The sequence below is a fragment of the Myotis lucifugus genome, unplaced genomic scaffold (genome assembly GCF_000147115.1).
Source record: "Myotis lucifugus unplaced genomic scaffold, Myoluc2.0 scaffold_101, whole genome shotgun sequence".
In the NCBI taxonomy this organism is placed as follows: domain Eukaryota; kingdom Metazoa; phylum Chordata; class Mammalia; order Chiroptera; family Vespertilionidae; genus Myotis; species Myotis lucifugus.
Window position 1 is genome coordinate 2,054,811 of NW_005871149.1, and position 21,700 is coordinate 2,076,510.

Consider the following 21,700-nt stretch of genomic DNA (forward strand, 5'->3'; position numbering starts at 1 on the left):
CTGAGAGGGACTGTGCCCACCCCTCTCTCCAGGAAGGCTGTACTTGCACCCCAGCCGCTCTGCTTGCCTTCCCCCAGATGGGCATGGTCACCCGGCTGGGCAGCACAGCCTGACCTGAAACCCTCCGGGCTGCTCCATCCAACCAGTCAGAGTCCTGATCACGTTCGTCTCCAGCATATTCCTCTCACGCCCCTCTCTCTATGCCCAGCTCCACGGCCCTAGCTGAGCCCCTCATCCTCTCTTTCCTGCTAATTGGTCCCCCTGCTTCCCATCTGGTCCTCCTCAAATCCATCCTCCACACTGCTGGCTGGAGAGGTTTTCAAGCACCCAATCTGACTGCATCTGTGTAGTTCAGGCACTCGGGCGGGCCCTTGCGGCTAGACAGGCTGGAACCCAGCTCTGCAGCATGTTTCCCGCCATTAGACGTGCCTGCCTCTGACCTCGCTCTCTGGACACCCCTGAAGCTCAATACACCCTGCTGTCTCGGCTGTCTGGTGTCCACTTCACCCCCTCGGTCATTTGGCTGCTTCCTTGTCCTCTTTCCACACTCAGCTTAGATGTCATCTCCTCCAGCACATCTTCCCTGGTGCCTCGGGCTGGCCCAGGTACCTCCTGCCCATGATCCCCTGGCCGTCAGCCACACCCCATCACACACGCTAGCTTTGTCACTGCCCCAGCTGTGGGACACTCACCTCCAACTCTTCATCTGAGAAATGATAATACATCTACCTGAGATCATTTTGAGAATTTGCAAATCTAGCTTCTCCTCACCCCTCAGGCTTCAGTGACTTACAATGAGGTTTAGTAGCCTGACCCCAGTGCAGGGGTCTGAGGAGGCAGGGCCCGTGCCTGCCTTGCTCACCACCAGATGTCCAGCACAGAAACTCGTGCGTGCTCGGTAAGTGTGTGTTAAATTCATGGGCGGTGTGTTGAGCTAATGCTATTGGATGAAGACCTGTTCATTCAATTTAAGTGTTTATTAAGTGCCAGACTCTGCCCCAGGGTTCCCCTGCTAATATTTAGGTGGGATGGGGGTGTTGCAGATAAGAAAAAGCATACTCACATCTCCTGGGCAAAACGGCACCTTAAGTTGGGACTTCAACTCCATAGCATGTGAACAGGGAGAAGTGGGAAGCAAAAGAAATCTTCCTGGGAAGACAGTCTGTAAGTTGCTCCCCCTCACACTTCCCTCGCCACCGTCCCACCCCTCCGAGCAGCACTGGGCTTGGCTGAGAAGGCTGTGTGTTTCCTTTTTTGTCCATTTCAGGAATCTGTAGCAAAGAGCCAGCCTCTAACAGTGAACCTGTATTTGCAAAATAACTCAGGCATTAGTTAAAATGTCACGCGCTTACCACTTTGGGGGCTCCCGTCTGTCTGGGTGGGAAGAGCGCCCATGGAGCCTCAGAGAGGACGAGACATCTTCTAACTTCTTTAAGCATGTGGTTGTTTGGGGATTGTGTTTTTCACACGGAGCCTGGCTGTCTCCATTTTTTATGACGCTGGGCATGATTTAACACATACACTGAAAAAAATGGAAGAACAACTTCTTAAATTCGCAGTGAATGTATTGTTCAATAGATTTGATTTACTAGGTAGGAGCCCTGGAAGAGCCGCCATGGCGATTTATCGTGATGTTGTCTCAGGAGTTGGCGTCCACCCCCTCGGCCTGCCCTGACCCCGTAACAACCACCCATGGAGGGAAGGCCCACGGTGTGTGGGGACACCGGCTGGGGTTGTAGCTGCCACGCCCTAGCCTGAGAGCAGGATGACGAGACCGTGGCAGGTAGGAAGGGGGGAGAGGGCTTGTTTCGTGGATTTAGTGGCATTTGTTCTGAGGAGGTGGTTGGGATCAAGGAGCAGAGGTCTCTGGGCATCGAGGCTTGTGGTTTACAGGGACCACTTGTCTCCCTGGTGACTGCAGAGGAGTTAAATGGATGGGAAGCCTGTGTGTGCACGTGTGTGCACGTGGGTGTGTGCATGTGTGTATGCGTATGTGGGTGCACACGTGTGCGTGTGTACATGTGTGTGTATGTGTGCGTGTTTTGAGGGGAGAGAGAAACCTAGACTCATAGTTTTGAGGGATTAAGAAGGATTAGTCTCTTCAGAAAAACCTCCTCAAGATGGCTTTGCTTTGATTCCTAAAGCAACTGCAAGCATCTCCTCCTGCTCCCTGGGGAAGCCTGGGAAGTGTGGAACGTTCTGTAGCGGGTGGGGCAGGTGGCCAAGGGCTGCGAGGAGGAGACTGTCCCACGCTGCTGCGGGCGGGGAAGGCCTCCAGGGAGATGTGCTTCCAAGCTTAGCCTAAGGCTTGGCTAAGCAGAGGTGAGGGCCAGGAGTTCCTGCAGAAGGAACAGCCTGAGCAAACACTCGGGGATAAAAGAACAGCCGGCAGTTTTCAGATCGGCAGCACTTTCCATGTGGCCAGAGCACAAGGTGCCAGGGGCCCAGGAGGAAAAAGTGGGAGGCAGCAGAAGTAAACAAGCGTTCGAAACAGGAGACGTGTCAAGGGATGTCTGCTTAATTTGGAGGGGATTTATAGGAGGATTTCAGCCAAGGGGCGACATGGTGGGGTTTGTGTTTTGCAAAGATGGACTGAAGTACTGGCCTCCTTGGCTGGGCTTCCATTTCTGGAAAATCCCCTAGCCCAGGCCAGGAAGCACGGCCCCAGGACCCCTGCCAGTATCTTGGTTTCTGATGTTTGGCACCTGCAGACGCAGCCCAGTGAGGCAGGCGGGGCTCATTCTGTGTGGGGAGGTCATGGCAGAGCCTGTTGCCAGTGAGGACAGGGGGACCTCGAGATTACAGCTGGGGGATTACCTGGAGTAGGAGGAGTATGGACCCAAGGTCTGGGTAAGGGGACAGGCCTGTGAGGCCAGAGGCATTCTGATTGCTAGCACCACCCCAGCTTTTCGGGAGAGGTGCATTGTGAATGCCAGGTCTACCAAAGACAGTGTGGTTCGGTGGAAATTTCTATGATGATGGACATGTTCTCCATCTGTACTGTCCACTGTGATAGTCATTAGCCACAAGTGGCTATTGAGCACTTGAATGTGCAATTAAGAAACATATTTTAAAATTTTAATTACTATAATTTTAGTTTGGATTAAAATAGCCTTACATGGCTAGTGGCTACTTTATGAGATGCACAAATCAAAAATGTGAGATCCTCACAGTCAGTTCTATCAAATGCTGAACAGGTAGGAGAGTCTTATAATCGGTTCTCATGTCTTGTGCCTGAAGGCAGTGTGGTGCAGGGCAAGACTTTGAACGTTGGTGTAGTCAAACTTACGGTTTAAATCCCATCTGTGCCACTGTATTGGTCAGGGTAGGATTACTGCATTAACACACATCATGCAATTTTCAGTGGCTTCGCATAATAAATGAGAACAAAATAAAAGCTTACCTTTTTATTCATTTCACAGACCAATAAAGGTTAGGAGGGGTCTTCCTTCTTGTCCTTGAAATTCTCTCCATTCAGCCAGTGGGTGGAGAAAGAGGATGCAGGATTGCCCTGGATGTTTTTAGGGAACTGGCTTATATTACCTTGGCCAGAATTTAGTCACATGGCCAAACCTAGCTGCAAGGGATCCTGGGAAATGTGCTCTTGCTGTGCTCATGAAAAAGAGGAATTAAGTTTGGTTAGCATCTAGTCAGTCTCTGGGGGACTGACTAGATGTGTGATCTTAGGCCTTAAATTTGGACCTACTAGCTGTGTGATCTTAGGCCTTAAATTTCTTATTTGTCAGATGGGAGGAAAATAAGAATTGGTGAAGGTTAAATGTGAAAAATGCTGAGTCCCGTTGAGATTCATGAATATGGTTCTTGCCTCTCTGTTTGGGTCTCATTTCAATTACTGGGCAGCAGCCCTACTAACTTCAAAAAACTTGCACATGTAGGCACCACTGCATGGCATTTTATGCTTGCCCCTTTCTCCCCAAGGAGCAGGACTGACGTGGGGCAGATTTCAGCAAACCCTTGAACTTGCCTAGCCCAGGACTACCTCTGGGAAGATAGAAAGGAACTTTTCCCTGGAGAGACAGGTTTTGTTGGCCTTAAGGAGGGTACAATTACTGAAATATTTACAGATGAAATTATATGACATCTGAAATTTGCTCCAAAATTATTGGGGGAGGGGAGGGGGGCTGGTGAGTAGGGATACAGATAAAACATGGTTGGCCTGAGTTGGTAATTATGAAAGCCAAAGGATGGGCTTACAGGGGTGTATCACACCGTTCTCTCTTCTTTTGTATGTCTGAAATTTTCCCTAATGAAGAATTTTTAAAGGGCCATGAGGATCCTTTTTAACGAGGCTTTGCAGAGAAATCCAGAAACCTCTTATGACCTTGCAGTATGGGGACAGAAGATGGACAATCTTTGTTACTTGTTAACTCACCAAAGCAATGAGCAGTTTTGCAGCTGGGTGTCCCTCAAACCCATTGAGGCAGAAACACCCAACCCCAGCCTTGAGCTCTGAAGCAAAAATCCACTTGAATATAAGCATCATAGGTGTGCAGAGCTGGGAGGGGCCTTTGCACTCATGAGCTGTGTCTGTTTACCAAGAGGACGGTGGTACCAAAAAATGGTGCACAAATCCCCTTATTACAATGCTTTTGCAAAGGTTGGAGACTTGATTTTCTAGCTGTAGAATTCAGAAACAGCCCATGTTGGTGTTTATGGGTGCATTAATGGGGCCGGTTTTCTGAGTGGACAGTGACTGTGGAGTTGGGAAGAGCCTCCATTACTCTGATGGGTACCTAAAACCCTACTCTGTTTTATTGCTGTGGTTTAGGGCTGTGGTCTGTTAAAAGGTGAATACTGTATCTCTGGACAGGATAGTCACTTACACTTTAGTTTAAATGATTTTAACAGTTCTTGCTGAGGAGGAGGGACTGGGGAGAGATAGGCTCTTGAAGCTTAAGGCTGCAGAAGTGGGGTGCCACAGGATGGAGAGAGGAGCTAATAGAAAAATGTATTGGCTTGGGGAGTCATGTTTTGAAGGCTTAATAATTTCATGATTTTATTTGTACTTACTCACAGGAAATGCCTGAAACACATTACTGCCCATTAGATAAAGGCAGACCACTGCTAAAAAAAAATGTATATACAGACAAACTTCTCTGATTTTACACATTTCTGCGGTCTCGGTATAAGCAATAACCACATGGAAACACTTGAGTGACCATCCTAAACTTCCTCACAAACAAGCACTGTAGAGAGCTGTGCCCAAGACTTAAAAGAGCTAGTTTTGAACACATGTAAATTCATTTACAATATTATAGCAGCAATATTTTTTTAAATATGTTTTTATTGATTTCAGAGAGGAAGGGAGAGGGAGAGAGAGATAGAAACATCAATGTTGAGAGAGAATCCTTGATCGGCTGCCTCCTGCACGCCCCCAACTGGGGATCGAGCCCGCAACCCAGGCCTGTGTCCTTGATCCAGAATTGAACCTGGGACCCTTGAGTCTACAGGCCAATGCTCTATCCACTGAGCCAACCTGGCTAGGGTGCAGCCAATATTTTTATTTATAATTGCATATGAGACGTCCTATATACTTTCTCTAAGTCAGTCCTCACAAACCCTATGAGTCAGTGCCATCGTTAGAACCCATTTCACAGGAAGTTGAAGATCAGAGAAGTAAAGAGGCTCACCCAAGGTCACACGACTTGTAAATTAAAGTCAAGATTTGAAGCCAGGTCTATCCCAAGCCCATGTTCTGGCCACTAAGCCTCCACTGTCCCAGGTTAGTCATGTGGGTTTGACACAATTTTAAACTTCCGGTCCAGTAAGCTTTAGTTTGAGCATCTCCTTGAGCCAAGCCAGGGTTCTGGCTAATGGGCTTTGACAGGCACAGTCATAGCTGCAGGCAATCCAGGTGCATTGCCCACTGACCACATCCTGGCTGTTTCCAAGAAGGTGAGATTCTTGGGATGTGATTGACATTCTGCCAGAAAGGAAAAGAAAGAGTTCCCTGAAAACTAATCTAGTTCAAGAGCAGATCACTGGCTAGGTCTCTGCAAGCAGCATCAACTGAGGCTCATACTGTAGAGCTGAAAAAGGCTGAAGGAGGCAGGTGTCTTTGGGGCTCTTTACATCCAGGATTAGCCCCAAATCGGACACCCTCATCCTTTCTCTCTGTCGTCATGCCAGCCCTCAAGATCAATCATCTAGGACCTGGAGGTTGACCAGTTGACAAATGTAATGCACTTTCTCAATTATACACAGTCAAGGGAGCTATGCGAATGAAAGCTGAAATAATTCCTAACACAAGTTTATTGCGTGTCCGCGATGTGCCACGCACTGAGCTAGCACTTTCAGAGAGCAAGACCACGACACAAACAACTAAGGTAATAAGAACTATGTTTGAGGTATGAGGAGCGACTGTGGAAGCCCAAGTGGGGAATGGGGTGGACTTTACCAATACGTCTCATGTGACCTCTGGGCTGGGTATTAAAGGTTTCTGGCCGAGTGGAAGTTCACTAGGAAGACAGAAGCAAATAGGAAGCAGTGGAGGGTATTTCTGGAAGATGGTACAGCATGTACGAAGGCACGAAGGTGTGATGCATGTGCTCTGGTCAGGTAACAGAGAAAAGGTCTATGTGCTGGGAAGAAAGGTGTGTGCATGGGTGGAAGAAGGTTAAGGCCAGAAAGGAAGCGAGGGAGACGACATGATTGGAACAGGGTATTTGAGAGTGAACAATCTACATTGCAGAAGGTTGCAGGAGGGTGGCGAGATGAAACCAAGAGGTGGCTGTGTGCAAAGGTGGAGGTGCACCTGGATAGTTAGGGAGAGCTCAGGAAGGGATTGTCAGCATGAGAATGAACTTGAAACTAGTGGATTCCATCAGCTTTCCCGGGAAAAGGACAGATGAAGAAACGGAGGACAAGGACAGCCCTGGGAAGCATCAGTGCACAAGGCAAGGAGCCACCAGAGGAGAGCAAAGTGCCTGCGGCCTCTAGCCACCCTCCTGCAGATGGTCACTGGCAAAGCCTGAACAAATGGTGGGAGTGTTTCTCTTCCTCCCAGTGCCTGTGTCCCCTTCTCAGTCTTGCTTTCCTTCCTCCCCTCCTTGCTCTTCTTTCCCCTCGCCTCTCCCTCCGAGGGACGAGGGACGTCTCGATGAGCAGAAAGCCCCCACTGGGACTCTGCCTCCCCAGGACCTGCCTGGGTTGGAGCATGTGTCCGGATGGCAAAGGTTTCCTGCAAAGACTGACTTTCGGAAGCTCCCCGGGGGCCACCGATCTTGACCACCACTCATTTGCTATAACTGGTCCAAGCATTTTGACTAATGCAGTGACCACCTAGACCTGCCAGATGGGGTGAAGGTGGCAAGAAGTGAGGGCTCCCGCACTTCCTCAGCAAGGACCAGGTGCATCTGATGGTTGTGAGAGTCCAGCCATCAGGGGCACCAATATTGGACAGTACCGCCTGGCCTGGCCAAGCTGGACAGTCTGGGCCATACCCAGCAGGCAACCCCTGATCTTCTGAGACCAGGGCAAAGCTTTTCAGTGTTGCCAACCCCGCCACTCGCCTCACCTTAGGAAACAAGAGAAAGCCAAGGCACCCCTCAGCTTTGGGATTCCTCAGGAAGACCTCACCTTGAAGAGAACTCAGAGCGTCCAGCACCAGCCTGGACACACTGGGCCCCACCCTGTCTAACCTCCTTAGGCCAAACACAGGAGAGCCCCGCAGAGCCAGGTCAAGAGCGTTCTCTTAGGGCAGACCTTCTCTGTGACATCTGACCCTCATCTGACTGAGAGGCCATTCTGTTCTCAGAAGAGAAAATACCAATAGCCCAGGGGAGAGGCAAGAGGGAGGGTTCAGAGCTTCAGGCTGGGTGTACGGCCGGGGATGCCTCCCCATGCAGCCTCCCCTTTCAGGTTTCCCAGCCATAAAGTGGTGGTAATATCTCCGGTGCAGGGTTATTGGAGACCCAGCAAGGAGTTCAGAATGTGGTGGCTCCTCCACTCACAAGAGCAATGCCAAGACCAGTACAATCCAGGCATTCACACTGTCACTCTGGATTCCTTGGAGAGCCTTCCGACGCATGGGCATTTAGAGCCCCCTCCTGCTAGTGGCTTCCTGGATCCCTAGCTGTGTGACCTTGGAGAAGCCCCTTAACCTCTCTGTACCTTCATTAGATGCTCAGGGACTGAGTAAATGTTCATGTGGTCAGGTGTGGGCAGAGGGATGGGAGGCAATGGCATGGTCCACTGGAGAGGGCACCAAGGCCCAGGGGAGGCTCGGGGAGACTGGGAGGCCACCCTACTGAGTCCCTCATGGATCTCCACTCCCCTTGCTCTCTGTGGTGAGGTAAATAAAGGAAGGCGGTCCATATGGCAAATAGGCCCCTAGGAAAGGCCCCAGGGGCTTCTGACAGGGCCCAGCCTCTTCCGTATCCCCATCCCTGTGGCTCTCTATTCCTTCATCAGGAGTCTCTCTCTCTCTCTCTCCTGGAGCTTAGAGGATCAACTATCTCCACAAGATGAACTTGACCCATTGTGGGCTGTGGCGTTTTTATAGTCATATGCCTGGGCATGTGTGTCTGCTTGTGTCTATGTGTACAATCCAGCAGTCTGCGTCTGCCCCAGGCGATTTCTTCATACTTCCTGCTCCCACCTCTCCTGCTTTGAACAAAAATGACAACCAACAATTATATCACACTTCCCATGCCCCAGGCACTGTTCTAAGTCTTTATCTGTGATAGTACGATCCCACATGGTAGACCAGTGATGGCGAACCTTTTGAGCTCGGCGTGTCGGCATTTTGAAAAACCCTAACTTAACTCTGGTGCCGTGTCACATATAGAAATTTTTTGATATTTGAAACCATAGTAAAACAAAGATTTATATTTTTGATATTTATTTTATATATTTAAATGCCATTTAACAAAGAAAAATCAACCAAAAAAATGAGTTCGCGTGTCACCTCTGACACCCATGTCATAGGTTCGCCATCACTGTGGTAGACAGTACCATGTATTGCCATTTTGTAGCAGATGAGGAAATCAAGGCACAGAGAAGTTAAGTAGCTTCCTCAAGATCACACAGCTAGTAAATAGCAGAGGCAGGTTCACATGCAGGCAGTCTGACCTCAAAGTCTGTGCTTTTTACCTCCAAGGTACACAGCACCCTGAATGTAGAAGGCCTGCAGCCCTCAGAGGTGGGGTCCCACCCTCCCAACTCCCACCCCATCACGGGGCAGGTTGCTGAAGTAGGACAGCCACAAGCAGTGAGGGTGGGGGCCACCCTTCTAGACACACTGAGGCACAGCTTCAAAGAGCCAGCCTGAGCAGAACAGCCCAGGAAATAGCCACACAGGCATGTCAGCGAAGAGGCTGCAGACTCGGAGCTGGGTTGCCTCACAGTCCACACGGTGACAAGCTCTGCAAATAGCAGCCAGAACCACGGGACTAAAGAAGAATCTCATGTGTGCACAGTTTGGAAAGGACATAGAGAGACAACAGTTGTCCATAGGAGCACCGTCTTTAAATAGAAAAGAGCCTGAAATACACCCTGAGCGCTCCCCCCCCCCCCCCACACACACACACACATACACTCCACCCAGGGCCAGCTAAGTGACTGAACAAATGCCTTAGCTGAGCCGGTGGCGAGGGGAGGAAACCTAGTGCCCTGGCAGCTCCTGACTTTCTGTTCCTATTTAAACTGTCTGAATTGGGAGCATCGACAAGCTCCCAAATTAGCTTTTTAAATAGAAGCTGAGAGTTAAAGGAAAAGCGGCCGTGTCATGGGGGAAAAGCAAGTGAAAATCCCGGCCAGGCCAGGCCAGAGGCAGAGAGGGGGGAGGGCGAGGCCCCTGGAAGGAGGCAGGGGAGGCAGGAGCCAGGGAAGGAGGAGGGCCCATCTCCTGGGCAGGGCCTCCCACTGTCCCAGTCAAGGGCCTCCCTTCTGCCCCTCACTTGCTCTCTCTCATTTTCCAGGTCACCTGGTTGTGAGAAGGGCCATAAATAAAACCCAAGCTGGCCTAGAGTAGGAATTCAAATCTTTCATATTTTCCTGTAGATTTTTCTCAACAGAAAGGAGAATATAATCTACAGATAGTTCACTTAAACGATGAGATGTGAGCCTGGGAGGAATGGGGGCCAGGTGTGTGTGTGTGTGTGGGGGGAAGGGGGTTGTCTGAATTAGTGTCCTGCCTTCAAGAAGGGCAACAAGGTCAGGACAGGAGGTGGCCCATTATTTGACCTCTCTGAGGAGGAAGGATGCTCTCAGCTAACTGCTCCCCAAAGCTTGGCTTTGGGGCAGACCCAGCTGCTGAGTACCTCCAAGATGCAAAACAAAGATGGGGATGTACAAGAGTTCAAACCTGGGCAGAAATAAAATACTGGGTTTTAACTGTCCGGAGGTGGACTTGGGGGTGGGGACTGAGGGCCCCTCCTGGCCCTGCCCACCCGCTCTGAGGCGCTCCCAGGGGGCACAGAAGTTGAGGCCAGCAGTGGGGAGAAAATTCACTCTCCCCCAGAGGGAAGGGAGGAGGGAAGTGGCAGCAGTGCCAGGGCCTTCCCTGAATTCTTCCCCTGTCTGCCAGGGAGTGGCAGTGTTGTTAATCATTATTACTGTATGCAAATCAGTATGCAAATCCCACAGGGCTTGGGGACTCCAGGCAAATGCTAGTGCAGCCCACGCCCACCTCTTGAAGGGCCAATTATGCGCCTTTCAGACTGACACTCTGGAGGGGGCTTTGGGGAGAGTGGGAGGAGTGAGTGAAAGGGGGGCTCCAAGCTCCCAGGGGCCACTGGGGCCTACATCACAATGACCCGCCCTCCCCCCTTAATCTGGAACAGGATGGGGGTTCTCACAAGCGAGAAGCCCCCTTCTGGATCAGAGAGGTCCCTTCCCAGCCCCCGCCCGGCTAGGACAGCCTTTCCAGCACACCCTCCCCTTCGCCGCTCACTTCTCTTTTTGCTCGGTCTCTCTCTGGGGCAGGCACCTCTCTGCACCCAGAGCTGTGATCGCTCAAGTCCTGCGTTCCGGTGCTGCTGCCCAGCGCCAGGCCGAGGTCCTGGGTTCCTGGCACCGGGCCACAGACACGGGGAAATTTAGAGCCGGGGGTCCGCACAGTCGGAGGGGACCGGATTCTCCGCGCCGCTGCAAGTGTGGGAAGTCTGGGTCGCATATCACTCCAGGGATGCTGGAGGGAGGTGAGGGGGGACCGCTGCCCTTTGGCACATGCCGACCGTCCGTTCCCCATCCTGGGTCGACGCACCAGGCAGTGGGAAATCCACGGGCTTCAGGGATGGACCGACGGACTGGACGGACCCAGATTGAGAGTTCACGCTCCCAAGTCCAGACTCGGATCTGGGTACTGGGTTCATTTTGGCGGGGTAGGAGGTCGAATCCCTACCTTCAGGTGGTGCCCCTCACGCTCCAGGAGGAGAGCAGCTCTTATGCGGGGTCAGGGCAGTACGTGTGTCCTCCCCCCACCCCACCCCTGGGACCTGCCCTGAGCCAGCACCTGGAGCTGAGGCGCAGCCAGCCGGAGAGCTTGCGCGGTGGCGGGTTTCACTTCACCAGGTGGCCGGGCTCGCCAAAAGCAGGGGCTGGTGTCGGGTGGACAGTCGGCGAGAAACAGACACGCAGCTCGGTCCCCACACACCCCGTGCGCGCACACACAGGCTCTCCCGGCCACCTCTCCCTACAAACACGCCTCCAGCGCCCGCTCCCTGCTCAACCCCCACCCAAGCCGCGCTCACCTCGCCACGCTCACCCCCGTGCCCACCCTGCGGGCACACTCCGCCACCTCCAGGCACACCCTAGGATTCCTCCACTCGCGGGGGAGACGCATCAGGCTCTGCCTCGTCTCCCCGCCCCCCAACCCCGCTCACGCGCGCGCCCCTCTACACACACACACACACACACACACACACTCACGCACACGCGCACACACTCACACCCTCGCGCAGGGGGAGTCACTCCCCCTCACGCCCTCGCCCCGGGCACCCTTCGCTGCGAGCCTGGGCGCTCCGCGTCTCTCCCTCCGCTGCCTGGGGGCCCGCGCTCCCCAGCCGCTCGCCGGCGGGGATCGGTAGGGAGCCCAGGGCGCAGTCTCGCAGCCTCCCCCGACTGTCCTCTCCGCCCCGCCCGCGCCGCGCCCTCACCGCCTCTCCCTTTGGGAGAGGGACCTCGCCAGGCAGCCCGTGGCCCGCCGCTCCGCTCCGCGCGGCGCCGGCAGCGGCGGGGGCAGGGAGCGAGCCCGCGAGCCCGCGAGCGAGCCGAGCCGACTGGCAAAGCAGGAGGGGACGCGCTGCTGAGCCGGGGCTGGGGCGGCGGGGGAGGGAGGGGCCCGCGGACTGACGGACGCGAACGGACTGAGCGAGGGAGGGAGCGAGACTTCACTGGCGAGGAGGCAGCTGCTGGGCGCTCCCCGGCTGCTGGGCGCTCGGCGCCTCCGCGGCCCCCCAGCCGGAGCTTCCTCGCGCTCGCGGGGCGCGGGGCCGGGGCCGGGCTGGCTTCATCGAAGGTAAGAGGGACGCGACCGAGCCTCCCGGAGCCTGGAAGTGTACGGAGCGCGGCTCCCACGCCTGTTGCTCCTGCTGCCCACGCGGCACCCTCCCACTCGAGCCCGGGTGGGTGGGCGCTGGGGCGCCGGAAGGATGGGGGGTGGGGCCGGCGCCGCGGGGGAGCAGGCAGCCGGCCCCGAGGCTTCTGTTCCCTCGGGCTGCGGATCCACCTCCGGGCAGCGCAGCCAGGCGATGGGCGATTGGGGGGTGGGGGTGTGAACCTCTGCCCTCTTTCCATTGGCCTGCCTTCCCTCGGGGGTGCCAGAGGCAGCACCCTGGGATCCAGCGGCAGGTGGCGACGGCTTGCTCGGTACCCCTTCTTTGTGAGAAGAGCAGAGAAATGGCCGAGGTCGGAAGCAGGGAGCAGTTTGGGGCGCTTCTCAAAGTTCTCCAGCCGGCGGGTGCCTACCGGAGGCTGGGGCCCGCACCTCTGGTCCCGCTCCGCCGCTTCTACCCTGCGAGCTCTGGGGGGAAAGGCTGCCAAGGGACCGCAGGAGGCCAGCGCCCCGGGGAGGGGGTCCAAAGACTCACTTTGTGTGGTGTTTACACTGGGGACGGACTGGGTGCGGAAGGGACTGGGTAGAGAAGTTACCTGGAATCAACTGAATTCCTGCACTTGCTTAGTGTTGACATTTGAATCAAGTCCAAGATGTCCTGCTTTTTTTTTTTTTTTATCCCGGGCAGCCGTGACATGTCAGCAACAGGCGGAGGTTCCGGACCTGGAATCTTATAGCAAAGGCTCCGCTGTATTTCTTGAGAGAGGGTGTCTGAACTTCCTCAGGATCCGGGGCACAAAGCGATCTGTTTATGAGATCCGGCAAGGGTTGCTGTACGGTGCGTGTTGGCATTTTGCGTGAATGTACGTGATGGTTAAATGTACGCCGTATTTACTGTCACTTCAAGGGTACTTGGGTGTTTTAGTTCTGCAGGAAGGGGGCCTGGGCGTGCAGGAACTCCATGCAAAGCATCTGTGCATTTCCCCATGTGGAAATGCTGGCACATGGTCAGGAATGGATATGTTTATTTTCCCTTGTCACTACTTGAATGAGCAAAATGCAAGCGCACAAGAGACCCCCAGAGGACGAAAGATTAGTAGCTTGTTCCCTTTTGCTGTTGAGGCTGGAAAAAAGGAGCGAGTTCAGGAAAGTGCTGCGGTCAGCCTAGGAGTGGCCCTGTGGGAGAAGAGGACCTGGGTGGGTATCCCAGGCCCGTACCCCAAGGGTCCCCAGCTTGGCACCCGGTCAGTTGGCACCCTGCCTGCCCAAACTCTGTGGGCACAGGAGAAAGCCCCCTGGATTGTCAGGACCCTCCCCTCCCCCAGACTGGCCTCATTCTGGGCTCAGCGATATGATATCAATTTGTGAAAAGTAAAAGTTTACAGGGGCTCTGCACCTCCGCACTCTGCCGAGGTCACTGAAGGGCAGGCCTTGGCGATGCGACCTTTCCGCGCTGCCTTGAGCCTGTGCTCAGGTTAGGCGCCAATGCCCAGGACAGGCCGTCTGGTCACTTTGCCCACTTTGGGCCCTCTCCCTCCCAAGCAGGAGCTGTCTAACAGAGAGGACTTTTTACAGCAGGGGGGGGGGGGGGGGGATGTTTCCCTTTTGCAGGATTTTCTGCCTTTGTCATTTCAGCACTCACCTGTTTAAATGTCTTTTTCCTGGCTGCCCCCACCCCCATCTTTCCCACTGTCAAACTCCTCTGCCAAAAACAAAAATAGCTTCAGAGTTTTCATCTGTAAGGCGTCCACGTCCTAGTAAAACCCCGGCATTTAGGCATGCGCAGTGCCATTGGCTGGAAATGGGGCCGCACTGTTGTGCCTGTTGCAGGAATTCATACCCAGGTCGGCCCTAGGAGGTGTCGGTGCCCATCAGGGGGCCCACGCTGCAGTGAGAGCCACCGGAAGCCCTGCTTCAGCTGGCCATGCCTGCAGGGTTGTGTGGAGGCATGGCTGGGGTGGCTGCGGGCATGGTATCCGGTGGGACTTTTCCTCCCCTTCCAAAACCTGCATGTTCCCCCCCACAACACACACACACACACACACACACACACACACACGCAGAAAGTAGCAGTGGGGTAATTGCTCCTTTTTTTGATACCTTTTACTAGGGGTCAGGGCATGTGCCCCCTCCTGGTTGTCAAGTAACACTGGAGGCATCATGGCCTTTGCCCTGTGGTGGGGGAGAAGGGGCATGGGGAAGCAGGGCAGTGGCCTGGCCGAGCCCTTGACTCCATGTTGAGACTGCCTGGGTTTAAAGCTCTCTGCCCACTTATTACATCACCTCGTACAGCTCCTCATGCTCCGTCTTCCTCATCTGCAAAATGGGGGCAGCGGTGGTGTCTGCCCCTCAGGTTGTTGGCGGGGCCAATTGGGATGGTCCATGCAGGCATGTGCCACTGTGCCCGGCACCAGCAGGCCTCAGGGAACCTCCGCTGCTGTTCTTCTCACAGGGGGACCCAGAGAAGCGGTTAGCGCCATTGCAGGCTCAGACTGCTAAGGTGGGGTCCCTGTCCCCCCTTCCCGACCACTGCATATTAGATTCTTCCCATGCTGCTGTGGGGAAGGCATGAAAGAGTCCAGAGGAGACAGGGCCGTGCCTGGCCTGCAGTAACTGCCCAATTACTGTGAGCCGTGATTGCTAAGAAGACACAAGAAGCATCTGTAATCCAGGCCAGAGGAGACGGGTGCTAGAGATGAGGGGCAACGCCGTATGGGAGCCCACAGGAGGAGAGAATTTCATGGTGGCAGAGGTGGGGCACCACAGCGAGGGTGAGGGCCAGGTGGGAATCTAAAAGGGCTGGAGCGGGAGGATGTTGCCAAGAGGAGGAAGGGAGCATGCCCAGAGACAGACCCCCGCAGGTCTGTGTGTGAGCCGTCTGTGATCTCGCTGCTGGAGGGAAATGGGCGCGTGTTACCCGGGGCAGGAATGGTAAGCCAGGAGCCGGCTGTGGGAATGCTGCAGTGCTGGGCCCGGTTTGGATTTGATTTTGGAAGCTGTGGGGTACGGCCATCAGAGCAAGGTTTAGGGAGATGACTGAGCAGTATGGATTTCTGGGGAACAGGAGAAATGGGGGTGGGGGTGGTGGTGAAGACAAGCAGGCCAGGGGGAAGGAGGCCTGAAGGGACTGGGACCTTCATGAGGGCAGTCAGAGCCATGGTCTCATTATTTGGCGACTCTTTGGGTGGAGCAATGAGGAAGGAGGCCAAGGTGACAGGCCTGGGGTCAGGGATGCTGAGAGTAAAGGGAGAAGAGCAGCTTCTTGCAAGTAGGGAGACCCAGCTAAGCCTGTCCTGTTCCAGGGCATCCAGTGGGAAAGGCAAGTGGCAGCCCAGGGCTGAGAGGAGGTACAGACCTGAAAAGCCTAGAGCTGGGAGTCGGGAGAAGGAAGCGGGTTTGACAAGGAGAGATGGAGCTCAGATCCCATGATAAGGCTCACCTCTGCCTCATTTCTTTCTTTTTTTAAAAAAACCCCCACTTTATTTATTAATACTTTTCTATTGATTTCAGAGAGGAAGGGATAGGGAGAGAGAAAGATAGGAACATCAATGATGAGAGAGAATCCTTGATCGGCTGCCTCCTGCACACCCCCCACTGGGGACTGAGCCCACAACAGGGCATGTGCCCTTGACCGGACTCAAACCTGGGACCCTTCAGTCCACAGGCCGACGCTCTATCCATTGAGCCAAACTGGCTAGGGCATCCTCATTTCTTTAAACACAGAATCGAACCAACTGCATTCCAGAGGCCCCCAATAATTCTGAGTCAGGATTGGTTCTGAGTGATCGATTTAGGATTCGTGAACACGAGTGTGTTAACCCCAAACAGTTTCCCGTCATGTTACGTGTGTTTCTGTGTCACCACATGGCTATCCACAGATGGTGTACGTTTGGGGATTGCAGAGCCATCTCACTGTTGTCTTTAAAAAACCAGATCCGGGAAGGTAAAACTGTTTCCTAAAGCCAAATATAATTCTCCTGGCCATTGTTCCCTCCGTGCAGGCAGGGGATGGGGAGGGGCGTGCACAGTGTGGTCAGAGAGCGGAGGAGACCAGGAACTGCCTAGGGCCGGGTGGGGCCAGGTGACAGGCTGGCATGGGGAAGAGTATTGTTATATAACCCACGGGAGCTAAGGATGGTGGGCAGATGGAGACGGGAGGCGAGGAATCTGGAGATGGCAGTGAGCGTGGATCAGCTTCCTCTGGGAGGGAGAGGGGCAGTGCATGGGAGGCAGGTGAATGAAGAATCCCAGGTCCTTCACAGGTGGGGAGGGGCCCCTGCTCAGCCTCAGAGCCTGGCCCGTCTTCCTGTCATGGTTCTGAGGGTCGCGATTGGACACTAGGTGGCTGGGTGTCCCAGAGAGTAACACTCCCGTGGGGACAGCCTTCTCCATTGGACTTGGGGACAGAGCTCCACTGAGCCCTGAGCCTGCTGTAGTCACCGGCCATCTCACAGAACATTCCAGGCTGGGCAACCCCAGCCTCCTCACCAGCGAGGAGTGGGAAGAAAGTGTTCCCCTGAGTTCCTTCATCCACACCCCATTCCTGATTGCCCTGGTGGGTGAAGAGAGAAATAAAAATTAGCATGTTTATTCCACTTTGAAATTCGTTTAATGAGAACTCATTTACCCTCTCCCGATTTGAATTCGCAAGAAGGCCATAACCTTTCAGAGCTGATTATTTCCTGGGTCTTCCCCCATCTTCCTGCAAAAGAGGCGTTCCCTCCACATGCTCTGAGCCCTCTCGAAACTTGACAATTTGTCAGGCAGGCGGCAACATCTGGTGATCCACACGCCGCACCCCCGTGCTAGGTGCACTCCCCACGGGAGGACAGAGAACTGTCCTCTCTCGGGTGGTCATTTCCATTTAATTCATTTGCTTTTAAGACGTTTGCTGTTTCCCTCACCAGTGACCCTTCCCAGAGTCCCACGTCCCACATGCCCATCAGGACTCACCTGGCTCTCTGCTCTCTCCTCCTGTCTCCCAGGGGTCCCTGCACTGAGTCCAAGCTGGTGTGCACAGTCTGCGCGGTGGCCGCCCCGGCGCTGGAGTCACCATGGCGGCGGGAGTGGCAGCCTGGCTGCCTTTTGCGAGGGCTGCGGCCATCGGGTGGATGCCAGTGGCCAACTGCCCCATGCCCTTGGCCCCGACCGACAAGAACAAGCGTCAGGACGAGCTGATCGTGCTCAACGTGAGCGGGCGAAGGTTCGAGACCTGGCGGACCACGCTGGAGCGCTACCCGGACACGCTGCTGGGCAGCACGGAGAAGGAGTTCTTCTTCAACGAGGACACCAAGGAGTACTTCTTTGACCGGGACCCCGAGGTGTTCCGCTGCGTGCTCAACTTCTACCGCACCGGGAAGCTGCACTACCCGCGCTACGAGTGCATCTCGGCCTACGACGACGAGCTGGCCTTCTATGGCATCCTCCCCGAGATCATCGGCGACTGCTGCTACGAGGAGTACAAGGACCGCAAGCGGGAGAACGCCGAGCGGCTGCAGGACGACCTCGACTCGGAGAACAACCAGGAGTCCATGCCCTCGCTCAGCTTCCGCCAGACCATGTGGCGCGCCTTCGAGAACCCGCACACCAGCACAATGGCCTTGGTCTTCTACTACGTGACTGGCTTCTTCATCGCCGTCTCGGTCATCACCAACGTGGTGGAGACGGTGCCGTGCGGCACGGTGCCCGGGAGCAAGGAGCTGCCGTGTGGCGAGCGCTACTCGGTGGCCTTCTTTTGCCTGGACACGGCGTGTGTCATGATCTTCACTGTGGAGTACCTCCTCCGGCTCTTCGCCGCGCCCAGCCGCTACCGCTTCATCCGCAGCGTGATGAGCATCATCGACGTGGTGGCCATCATGCCCTACTACATCGGCCTGGTCATGACCAACAACGAGGATGTGTCGGGCGCCTTCGTTACGCTGCGGGTCTTCCGCGTCTTCCGGATCTTCAAGTTCTCCAGACACTCGCAGGGCCTGCGGATCCTGGGCTACACACTCAAGAGCTGTGCCTCCGAACTCGGCTTTCTCCTCTTCTCCCTCACCATGGCCATCATCATCTTCGCCACTGTGATGTTCTACGCCGAGAAGGGCTCCTCTGCCAGCAAGTTCACAAGCATCCCTGCCTCCTTTTGGTACACCATTGTCACCATGACGACACTGGGGTAAGTGGGTGCTGGTGGCCTGGAGCAGGGCCGTGGCGATGGGGCGGCGCAGCCCTGGATGGTGTCAGGGTTGGCAGAGAGGATGGAGAGGTGTATCCAACATGTGTGACAAGGAAAGTTGCCTGATGACAAGGGGAAAGCACGTGACTGATTCGTTTGGGGGCAGTGGCTTGCTCCGAATCGAGCGTTCTTTAGGTGTATTTTATAAAACTTAGAAAGTTAAGTCACTGTTTCTTTTTTCGGCCATGCATTCTGTGCGTTTGTGTGTGTTGGGGGGTGGGGAGGCGATGGCTGCATTTTATTTACATCTGTGCATATAAAGAAGAGAAACAGGGCAGTGAGGGTTTGGTGAAGGCTGTGAGGGTTTGGTGAGTATCGCAAGGAGGGGACATACTTCCATTAACGGACCCTTCCTGCATTTGTTTGTAGCATATTTGCAGGCTGACTTCCCTTTTGCCTTTCTTGTCCTTTCTGCTATCCCGGATGCCCAAGGGTTCCGTAGCCCCGAGTAGATTTTCTCTAAGTGACTGTGAACTTGGGTTTTCTGAAAAACGGGGCCCCAGTTTGTTTCTTCCTCGCTGAAGGAGGAGCAGCCTTGCTTTCTCAGCCCGCCTCTGTGATGGAATGGCCTGGCTACCTGGGCGATTGTGAGGTAGTCCAAAGGAATCATGTGGTCGGACACAAGCGGCAATATTGTCAAAGGGAGGGGCGAGGACGCTCAGCGCGGTTGCCGGTGACTCTGTCTCTTCCACCTCCCAGAGGTCCCCTCTCCAACCGAGGTCACAGAAATGTATTTATGGTCCTGGGATGTGAAGAAGAAGAAAAAGGGGGCTCAGGAAGGAGAGTACCATTTCCCCCCTAACAGGATTAGGGTCAATGAAGGCAGCTTTAGGGAGACCTGTATTTCTTAGGGTTTCTGCTTCAGCCGTTGCAAGTCACTGAGGCTAATGCAAACCCCCTTCACAATTCATGTGCTGGGTCTATATTTGTTTAGGCCAGGAAGCATTATATTGCTGGTGGAGAATTCATGAAGCTTTTTATTTGGTCTTTGACAATTCGTTTGGTGGCGTCCTGGTGATTCGATTTTTTCGTGGCTGAAACCCTGTGGCCGCTGGTGTGGGTTTTTCTGTAGTGCTGGGCGTGCTTCTTGGGAATGACTGAACAGGTGACGGGACCTTTTAAAGTGATTACATTTGTCACTCTGCCACATTGGAGGGAGTAGCAAGGGGGCGAGCAAGGGGTGTCATTGTCCATCTGTGAAGGCCACTTTGGGTGGGGCCTTCCCTTTACCTCTTGTCTGTCTGACAGAGGTCGTCCTGCCCCTCCTCCCACTCTGCCACACACTCTTCTTCAAACACTGTTCCCACCCAGAATGGGTAAGAATGTCTGCTCATTTGGCCTTGTGTTTCTTGGCTCCGGTAGCAGATGTGGGCGCTCGGGTCTGATGGGATATTAGGGATCAAATGGGCCAGAGAGCATGCGTGCCCCTGTGTCAGAAGAAGCAGGCATCTTTGTCCTTCCAGGCTGACCCTGGCCATCCCGTCACATGGGAGACCTCGTCCGTGGCCAGGAGCTGCCTGGCTGTGCTTCTGATGTGGCTCTGACTGCCTAGTGCCCTCACGTGCCCTTTGAGGGGCCTCATGACACCAGAGTGATATCTCAGACTGCCGTGGGGAGAAGACAGGGCAGATGGAGGGCAGTGAGAGCTAAAATGGGATTGTTTCAGGGGACACCAGTGGCCGCTTCAGTGGCCACCTGCCTATTGCTTTTTATTATTAGAGTAGCAGCTTGTGTGTGTCTACTGTCTGTCAGCTGTGTGCTGAGTACTTTGCATATATCATCTCTTTGTCTTCACAACAGCCTTGCAAGGTAGGAAAGATTATTTGAAGATGCAGAAGATGAGGCTCAGAGAGGTTAAGTATGTTTCTCGAGTCACATAGCTGATAAGGGCCGGAGCTTCTTTTCAGATACCAGTCTGGCTGCCTCCATCCAGTGCCCTTTCTCCTTTCACTCACCACCACTTGTTTCCATGCCATCAGGGCCCGTGGGTGGGAATCAGACCTTCGGAGTTATTACCTTTTTTATTATTCTGGTTGTATCGCGATTCATGAAAGCATCAGTACAGTGAGTACTACATGGCAGGCACTGCTCTAGGCACACAGGGATTTTATAAATTAAACAGTTCTTTCTGGCAAGTCAAAATACTGCCTTCCAATGAATGCTGCTTTCATAGAAAATCCCAGTGTTCTATTGCTGCCGGACAGACCATGGATTTCCTGTAGCCTTCCCCTTGTAGGTCAAAGGGCAAGTCCATTGTCAGGGATGGATAGTCTTGGCCTCATTTACTGTCTTGGGGGAGAGCAAGAAGCCTGTGCCAGAGAGTGAAGGCAAAGAGGAAGGGAAGGGTACCTCCACGGGAGAAGCATGCTTCCCCTGACTGTGGGCTCCACACCTTCCTTCCCTCATGCATCCAAATGTCTAGGAGGGCCTGGCTGGTGTGGCTCAGTGGTTGAGCATAGGCCTATGAACCAGGAGGTCATGGTTTGATTCCTGATCAGGGCACATGCCCTGGTTGCAGGCTCGATCCCCAGTGTGTGTGTGTGCAGGAGGCAGCCAATCAGTGATTCTCTCTCATCATTGATGTTTCTATCCCTCTCTCCCTCTCCCTTCCTCTCTGAAATCAATAAAAATATTTAAAAATATATATCTAGGAGGAGAAGCTAGTGGGCAAGAAAGTAGCATCTTCCTTAACCTCCACCCTGGCCGCCGTCGTCCAGTGCTGGATCGGGCTGCTTTGACTGTGACCTGAGTTGCAGTTGGAACCATCACCAGGCTCACTGCTTGCCTAGACATAGCAGGTGCTTGGCAAGATGCTTTTTAAGGGATATGTTGATGTGAATGGGGCGCCTTTTCCGTTTGCTTGGTCTACTATTCTCGGTGCCTTCCAAACCTGCCTGTCCTCTCTCTAGGGTGGACCCTAGATCTGTGCTCTGCCCCAGGCCTGGCCCTCTGGGAGAGAGGAG

General features: G+C 54.1%; 1 protein-coding gene across 1 annotated transcript in view; it reads left to right on the forward strand.

Moving 5' to 3' along the window:
• The first annotated feature begins 17,571 nt into the window (after positions 1-17,571).
• The window catches only part of KCND3 (potassium voltage-gated channel subfamily D member 3), a 128,804-nt gene continuing 124,675 nt past the window's right edge, over positions 17,572-21,700 (forward strand). The window contains 1 exon segment of the mRNA XM_023757066.1: positions 17,572-18,677. Within this exon segment, the coding sequence (XP_023612834.1) occupies positions 17,572-18,677 (1,106 nt within the window).